The sequence below is a fragment of the Cannabis sativa genome, chromosome 2 (assembly GCF_029168945.1).
Source record: "Cannabis sativa cultivar Pink pepper isolate KNU-18-1 chromosome 2, ASM2916894v1, whole genome shotgun sequence".
NCBI classification, from domain to species: Eukaryota; Viridiplantae; Streptophyta; class Magnoliopsida; order Rosales; family Cannabaceae; genus Cannabis; species Cannabis sativa.
In genome coordinates, this window is record NC_083602.1 from 53323093 (window position 1) to 53332801 (window position 9709).

Genomic DNA, 9709 nt, shown 5'->3' on the forward strand with positions numbered 1-9709 from the left:
ATACCAAAGATGGTATAAGTGGACAACAATGCTCACTACTGGAAACATAATTAAACTAATGTTATGTATTGTTTAATTTTTAATTAAAAAGAAATAAACAGACACACACTGATAAAAGTAGGTAAACTCTTCACATAAAATAAAGTGATCACTTTTTTGATTACGCAAAGAAATTATTAAATAACAAAATTAACAACGTAACGTCAAACACGTTGTTCGTGATTTGCAGTCACTCCACTTGGTGGCGTATTACCGCCGATGGCACCCACGTGGCAATAATCTATTACTCTGGTCGGTCAATTTTCTCATTTATAGTTGACCAAAGCAACCTAGAACTTCGTAAATATATAAATTAATATTAAATAATTTGTATTATTGCATTCTATGCATGCCGGTTGAGAATATTAAACTGAATTATTCAGAAAAAGAAAATTAAGAAAAACTTGGCAAATAAATTGACCAAGTAATGGGAGTAGTTTTAGAATAGTATTTGATAAATATAATAAAATAATAATGAGCGTTTTGATGATAAATGATACTCTCGCATCTATGAATATGTAGGTAGTGAAATCACTCGAAGAGTAAATTGATCAGTTTGGTCCAATTGTAACATTTAACTAGTGTAAATATCAAGTTGCACATCTAATTTGTAAGCTAATCAAATAAGCTAATTAGTAATTTTTTCTCATGAACTTTTACATGTACCAAACCGTGTTCTCTGAATTTTTTTAACCGTTAAAAATTCCCCCGAATTATTGAGATTGTTATATTTAAAGATTTTTGTCTAATTTCATTCAATTTTAGTGTTTCAGTAATTGTTTATGTACTAAATCATGCTCCCCAAACTTTGATATCTACCAAATTATGCCCCTCAAACTTTGATATGTACTAAATTATTTCCCTTGAACTTTCATCCATGTTAGAAATTTTTTACTAAAATTACACAAAAATCCTTAAATCTAACAATTTCAATATATAGTTCAAGGAAAATTTTTAACGGCAAAAAAAATTCAGAAAGCATAATTTGTTACATGTCAAAGTTCGGAAAAAAAATTACTTATTAGATAATCAAATAAGAAGAATTTTTTCTTTAACCCATTTAATGGTTTCAGTGATATTTGGTATGGTTAATCAGCCCAAACAATAATAAATAAATAAATAAATAAAGAGGTCATAAGGTAAATAAAGAGGTCATAAGATATAAAAATATTTATATATATATATATGAAATGTATCTTTGTGAAAAATAAAAACCTATATTATTTAATTGTTTTCTCTTGTTACTTCTCATTGCTAATTTAAACTTAATACAAACTAATTTAAATAGCAATACACTTTCATACACTAAGCATATATGTTATTGTTATCAAGCTTAAAATTACCTAACATCAAGCTTGAAATAAATTAGTGAAAAATCGCGTGCTTTCTTTTTGATCTATTAACATCAAACTTTAGGGTGGAACGACAATCCCTAAGCAAAGCATTCTATTACGAATAGTATTGACCAAATATTAAATTTGAATAATTGCATAGTAATAAAACATATAACATCGCATTACAATTCTAACAATAAATATCATAACTAAAAAAAAATAAATAAATGTTACACTTTTGCTAGCTAATACTAAAATAGAGTTAGAGCAAGTTTTTTTTGGTGGTGTAATTAAAATTAGAATAGAATAGAGATTACAATTATAATATTTGGTTACATTATAATGAGCATTATATCACTTGTATAAATTCATGTATGATTGGTAAATAAGGATTTTTTTTTTTTTTTGAAAAGAATAACAAATAAAGATTATAATTACTAATATATTATAAAAAAAAAAGACTTTTTTACTGTTCTTTCTTATCTTTTTACTAAATATAATTGACAATAAATAAAATGAAAACATTTTAATTAATATATTAATTATTTAATTTTATTTTTATACCAAATCAAATAAAAAAAAATCCCATTTATATTACCATTCCTATTATCATTACAATTATATTTTAGTAAACCAAAAGCTACCTCAGTGCATCTATTTTTAATCCTATTTCTTAAAAAAAAAAAATGAAAACAAAAATGTGGTTTGTGTGGCAGGAGGAGAGAGAGTAGATTTCCATAAAAAGTAGGGCTGTTACATATATAGTGTTCCGTTATAACAGTATCTTAACTCTAAAAGGTCTTTGTCTGGATTCGCTTCGGCAATACATACACGGGTGTCTCACGCAAACTCACGCGCCCCCAAATTAAAATAACAGCTCAAGCATCCCTATCTCGAAATTTCCACCAAACACGTACCCATACAAATACAATCCCCTTTTTCTTCATTCTCAATTTCCTCCCTTCCCAAATTCCTTCATATAAAACTTGGTTCCAAACAGAACAACATTTCACAAACACAACCAAATAAACACAAAGAAATAAAAGAAAAAAAAAAAGAAAGAAAAACAGAGACACTCGTTCTAACATCGGCGCGTGTGTTTGCACGCAATAATTCTATCGCAATTACTCCGTCATCGTCGCCGGAGTATTCGGTTTCGGCAGCTGTAAAGCGCCAAAACCAAACCCCAAACCGTAATCTCGTTCTGATCGAGCCGACAGGTTCGGTCTCTGGATCGAGCCAGATGCCAGAGATCGAACAGATTGATGGTAACATCGCCGCTACTGGCTCGGCCGCCGCGCCTGAAAATGTTTTGTTTGGGAAATATGAGGTCGGACGGCTTCTCGGGTGTGGTGCCTTTGCGAAGGTTCATCACGCCAGGGATGTCCGTTCTGGACAGAGCGTGGCGATCAAGATTATTAACAAGAAGAAATTGGCCACTCCGAACCTCAGGTCGAACGCTAAGCGTGAGATCTCTGTCATGAAGAGGTTGCGCCACCCTAACATCGTCAAGCTTCACGAGGTTTTGGCTTCGAAGACCAAGATCTATTTCGTGATGGAGTTTGTTAAGGGAGGTGAGCTCTTCGCTAAGGTCGCCAAGGGACGGTTTTCTGAAGATCTCAGCCGCAAGTACTTTCGTCAGCTGATCTCCGCCGTTGGTTACTGCCACTCGCGTGGGATCTTCCACCGTGACCTCAAGCCTGAGAATCTCCTCCTCGATGAGAACGGTAACCTGAAGGTCTCTGATTTTGGTCTCAGCGCCATTGCCGATGACCAGATCCGGTCCGATGGTCTCCTCCACACGCTTTGTGGGACACCAGCTTACGTGGCACCCGAGATTCTCAACCAGAGGGGATACGACGGGGCTAAGATTGACGTTTGGTCCTGCGGCGTCGTTTTGTTCGTTTTAACCGCCGGCTACCTTCCTTTCAATGATGGGAATCTCATGGCCTTGTATAAGAAGATCTATAAAGGTGAATATCGTTGCCCCAGGTGGATGTCCCCAGATCTCAAGCGATTCTTATCTCGCCTTTTGGAGACGAATCCCGAGACCAGGATCACCATTGACGAGATTTTGAAGGATCCGTGGTTCAGAAAAGGTGGGTACAGAGCTCAAATCAATTTCTACGACGAAGAATCCGAACCAGTCCCAAAAATGTCCGGGGATGGCGAGCATGACCCAAAGGATCTGAGCTTGGCCAACTTGAACGCGTTTGACATCATATCGTTCTCATCGGGACTGGACCTTTCTGGGTTATTTGATTTATCGAACAGCTCAGTCCAGGAAGGAGAACGACTCATCTCGCAGGAGTGGCCGGAAAAGATCATCCAGAAAGTTGACGAGTTCGCCAAAGGCGAGAGGTTAAGGATGAAGACGAAGAAGGAATTCGGAGTCGAGATTGAAGGGCATAATGGTAAATTGGTGATGGGTCTAGAGGTTTACAGGTTAACCGAGACCTTAGTGGTTGTGGAAGCCAAGAGAAAAGGTGGTGATTCCAATCTTTACAAAGAGATTTGGGAGAATAAGCTTAGGCCTTTGTTGTCATTTTCTAGCTCTTCGTTTATGGAGTCAGAAGCTTCAACTTCGAATTGTTCTTTGGATGAGGCTTCATCATCATCATCATCGTCATAGTCATAAGTTGGTTCATCATATATATATTAATTAGATTACGAATTTGCTGCAAATTTAAAATAAAAAATAAAAAATTTGGTCATGGGGGGATGGTGGGTTCCTTTTTGGATGTCGTTTGGTACAATATTACTTATAAATTACAATGTCGTCTGATATGTCAGAGAGAAAGAGAGCAGTTTTAAAGTTTGTGTTTTTAAATTTCAGTTGTTAATTTTAGTGGGGTGGATGGTGGTGGAAGAGGTGAATGAATGTATGTACAGTGATTTAAGAGGATGTTTTGGAAGAAAGAAAGAAAAGAAAAAAAAAATAGAATAAGTTGTATGTATATATACCTTTTGAGTATGTAAACGACAACCGGAGAGTGAAGGGTTTTGAGTATGAACTCTCAACTTCGACTCCTTAATTATAATTCCATTTTCTTCATATTCGTTTACACCTTTTATTTTTAGGTTGATTTCCCATTACAGTTTTATTCCAATAGACGGAGCATGTTCGAAATGCCAAAATTAATTCGTAATTATTATTATTATTATTTTTCTTTGACAATAAATGAATTTTTAATTTCAATTTTTATTTTTAGTTGCAGACTTTTGAGTTTATGGTAGGAAAGAAAAATAGAAATGAGACCTTTTAAAAGGATGGTTTGGTTGGGTCAAGAGTAATACTAAGTATGATGAGATTCTAAGAGTGTAGACAGAGTTCAATGAGCTGTCCGTGTATGAATTGAACCTTGATTTTGATTCTTTGTGGTTCAAGCCTTTAAAATATTAGCAGTCTAATAGTTGAAGCCCCACTAGTTTGTGTGATCGAATTAGTTAATTAATTTATAATGTTTAGCATTTAACATTAGTAGCGGTGGATTACGGCTGGATTGTTTGGTGCAGGAGAGTCCAGACTAGACTGGCCATTATTATTTTATAAACGAAATTATTGGTTATTGTGCCAATTTGTTGGGTTAGTAGGAGAGCAAAATGTCCAAATTGAGTAATCATGTCATATGTGCTGCATCGGTGCATCACTGGCCATTCTAGTATGAGATATGGCGTTGTTCTTAGGAAAAAAAAGGTGACAAGACAAAGAAGCATACCGTACTACCGTGGTGTATTGAATGTGAATGTGGATGTGATTTGCATGGGGATTTTATATTATAAAAAAAAAATTACAAAAATATGTTTTGTACCGAGTTTTTAATATTTGGTTTTTTAGATTTTATTTATATAAAATATAGTCTTTTAGTATATTTTTATATTGTATTCTTGTTATTTTGTTGTTAATTTTTTGTTATTTTTATATTATCTTTTTATATTGTTTTAATGTTATTTTGTTGTTGTTTCCTTATTACTTTTATGTGTCTTTCTTGTTGTTTTCTTGTATTTTTGTAGAATGCTGTAAAAATGTAAAAAAAAAAAATTATGAACGTAAAAATATATTTTTTTTTTTACAAAAATTGATGTCTCATGTAATTATTTTTTTATATTTTGGATTCAATCCAACCACACAAGAGCTCAAATTCAATATAACCCACAATATTTTAAATCAGTTACTTAATAATATTTATTAAAATATAAATTATTATTGTTCTAAGCCACCAAAATAAAAGTAAGAAAAAAAAATTCTAAGATTCAGGAGAAAATGTATGTTGTATGTTGAAAGAAAATATAATTTATATAAGATTATAATTTTCTTTGCTTCATATATTAAATTTTAAAATATATATGTATAATTTTTTTAGTTACTATTTTGTTTCTTCAAAATATTAATTATATATTTATTTTTAGATATATAAATAGGTGCAAATTAGATTGTAAAGGTTATTTTTACATATAAATCAACATTTGATTTAAAGTGTAAATTTTAGATTTCTTAACTCAATTCAATCTGCATAAGTGCAAGTATCTGCATTTTACAAATTGAATTAGATTAAATTATTCGGATTGAATGGATTAAAAATTTTATGAATACCGTATTACAAACCCATAATAATCCAGTTTCATATTATGCATTTGTCGAGGGGAATGAAAATAAATTACAATTTAAGAGACAAAAATTATTTTGAATTAAATATAAAAGTTAGATATAGAAAGAAGATAATGATAATAATTTGGTGCTCTTTCTCCCTAATTAAGAGACCGTCACTTGGCTTACCTATTAAGTTAAAGACACAATCCTTATAGGGCCCGTTTGGTACGTAGGACTGGATTGGATTAGAAAGACTAATTTGTCCAATCCAGTGTTTGGGCATGTTAGAAGTTTGGATAACTAATCCAGCTAACCTCATCTGTCTGGGATTATTTATCCCATCCAGCACGGTGGGATAAATAATCCCATGCAGGTGAGATTTTTTATTTTATCATTTTTTTAATTTTAATTTTATTAATAAATTTTAAATTTAATAAGAATTTAAAGGAAATAATTATCACACATTTATTTATACATTTTTTTTTTATCAAAAACATATTCATTAAAATTAGTGAAAATGTATAATTTTCAATTATTATACATAAGTTTTCAAAATTTAGAATATTATTAATTAAATAATAGTTACTTAATTGATTAAAAAATAATATGTGAATAAAATTATATATTATTTTTAAATATTTAGAATATTTATACAAATATTTTTAAAAATTAATATTATATTAAATTAGTGTTTAATTATTTATTAAATAAAAAATATGATAAATATTTTATTATATATTTATGATATATACTTAATTATATAGGATATATTATTTTATTTTATTTTATAATTTATTTATTTTTATTTTTTTGGTGCGAATTATTCATTTTTATTTATTTATTTATTATATATTTTAATTTTAATTTTTTATTATATTTTTGTATTTTAATTTAAGTTTTTTTTCTAAAAGGAAATAAATAAAATAGTCCAGTCTATTCTTAAGGGCATTTTACAAAAATACTGGATTTGGGGTAATACTTTTCAATTTTACTACCACACGGCAGAATTAACATTTATACTGTCCTCCCTTTTTTTTTTTCTTTTATACTGTCAATACCAAAACAAAAGTATGAGGCCTCCATCTTTGACAATCACAGACATAATCACCACAACAACACCAGGACAACCGGAAAATAACCATTAATACCGACAAGATTGAACAAAAGCAGTAAAATCGACGTCAATAAATAATCATGGCAAAACAACGGTAAAACAACACTAAAACAATAAAACAAAACAAAAGAAAAAAATGATTTAAAAAAACAAACAATCTGCTGCACAACCTCAACACCAGATGCAAAATCAACTATATTTGCAAGTCTATTCCTAGAAAATTATAATAAAAAAATCTACTAAAACAACACTGAAACAACACAAAAACAAATGAAGCAAATATAACTACTTAGAAAAATATAAAAGAAACACACACCTCAAAACTCTCTTGTGAGTGAGCTCGTCAAATATATTTATAGGAGAACCAAAAGAAAAAAACCACAAAAATAGCCAAAGAGAACGAAGAAGAAATGTATTTATAGCCTCCATCTTCCACACTCACAGACAGAACCATCACAACAACACGAGAACACCCAGAAAATACCTATTAATTCCAGCGAGATGGAGCAAGGGCAGTGAAATCGGCATTAAATAAATAAATCATGAAAAACAACAGTAAAACAATACTAAAACAATACTAAAACAAATAAAACAATAAAAGAAAAAAATGATCAAAAATTAACTATGTTGTGCACATCCTCAATACTAAATGCACTATATTTGCAAGAAAGTTCTAGAAAATTAGAACAAAAAAAAAACCACACTAACTCTTATATTTTCAAAAAAAAAAAACATAACTAAGAACTTCAAAAAAAAAAAAGAAGAAGAAAAGAAAAGAAGATGAAGAAGAAGAACTGAACATGAAAAAAAAATAAAAATCATGAAAAACAACAGTAGAACAATACTAAAACAACGGTAAAGATGAAGAAAAAAAAAACTTGAAGAAGAAGATGAATATTAGAACATGGGGGTGAGATTTATGTGAAAAGCTAGAAGATAAAGATGAAGAAGAAGATGAATCGTGAGAAATGAGAGTGGGATTTTTAAATCTATTTCAATAAAAGAAAAAGAGTGAGACATGGGGTGTGATTTTTAAATTTATTTAAATAAAAGAAAAAGTAAAACATGTCACTTTTATGACACATCCCATCAACCTTTTCATCAAAATAATAATTATTAAATTATCTCAAAAAATAATAATTATTAAATATTAAAAATAATAAATAATAATTTTTACATCCATTAAAATAAAAAATTAAATAAATAACTTGAGCCCATGTCCCAATCAATCAAAAAAAAAAACAAAACAATAACATATACAATTTGGCAGTATACTGCCGAAATTAAAAAAAAAAAAAAAACAGTAAAAACGTAAATTTGGGCGTGTCACAGTATTTTTGTAATACATGGGAAAAAGTTAGTAAAGAGTGTAAATTTCCCATTCTTAAACCAAACACAGAATTACTTTCAGCATAATCCAATCTTGTCCAGTCCAGTCCAATCCTTTTCAGTCCTATCCAGTCCAATCCTGCGTACCAAACGGGCCCATAGTATATAAGAATGATACTTGTCTAATTCTCTTTGTTCTTATGCATACAATTTGTGTCCTTCAATTTTTTTTTCTTAAAATAGTTTAATAAAACCCTACTTCGCTTTGCTTTCACTGTGGAGATAACTCGTTATAAATGAAGTAACATCAATTTTATCAAGTAAACTGCAGTTAATGATTTTATTACGTTATCAGCTAAAAAGAATAAATTATGGGCATAATTATATAAGATTTTATTAAAACAATATCAAAACAACAAGAAAATTAACTAAAAGTAACATGAAAATCACATCAAAACAACAACAAAAAATAACATACAGATAACAAAAAAATCAACAACAAATTAACTAGAGTACAACATAAAAAACTTTTTATTTTCTGTAAATAAAATCAAAAAATCATAAAATGTATAAAATTCCGTGAAACAGTAGTTTTGTAATTTTTTTTGTTGTTTTTGTATATTTGTAAAATAATCCCAAAAATAAAAAACATTGTCTAGAAAGTGTAATGGGCTTCTTTCACAAAAAAAAAAGGAAAGAAAGTGTAGGCTTGGCCTTTTATTATTATGGAAATTTAGATAGGGTAAGTTGAAAAATACCACTTTTATTAATCAATTAATTAAATTTACCTCTAATTTTATATTTAATTGAAACATACTTCTATTTATGTGTATTGTACCTAAAATACCCTGACATAAGAGAGTCATATGGAGAATATCTTGAAGTGACGGGATAAAATTTGTACAATGTTTAAAAAAAGAGGTAAAAGTGATAGTCTTTAAAAAAGATGATAAAAATAAAAGAGAACAATATAAAAAGAGTATAGAGAGTAATTTCCTAAATCTATTTTTACAAATGGATTTTTTTTTTTTTTTGATAATCTACACAATGGAGTTAAAATTGGATTTTTTGCGGGGTTTTTTTTACACAGGTTTTTCACTTGTTTTTCCTTTTCTTCAGAAAAAACGTTGTTTTCATGTTGCTTTTGCGTAGGTGAAAACAACACTCCATAAATTTGTATAAAAAAAGTTAAAATCAGTAAAAATGTTAAAAAAAACTGTAAATCGGTAAAAGTGTAAACTTTTGTCATTTTTGAGTATTTATTTAGTGGCTCTTTAGAGCCGTTGGGTTTAGTTAGTTGGC

The 9709-nt window shown here is 29.7% G+C and overlaps 1 protein-coding gene across 1 annotated transcript; it reads left to right on the forward strand.

Moving 5' to 3' along the window:
* Positions 1–2089: 2089 nt before the first annotated feature.
* LOC115719707 (CBL-interacting serine/threonine-protein kinase 11) lies at positions 2090–4428 on the forward strand. Its single transcript, XM_030648855.2, has one exon. It carries the CDS (start codon positions 2617–2619, stop codon positions 4003–4005), a length of 1389 nt encoding a protein of 462 aa, XP_030504715.1. The 5' UTR covers positions 2090–2616; the 3' UTR covers positions 4006–4428.
* Positions 4429–9709: the final 5281 nt, after the last annotated feature.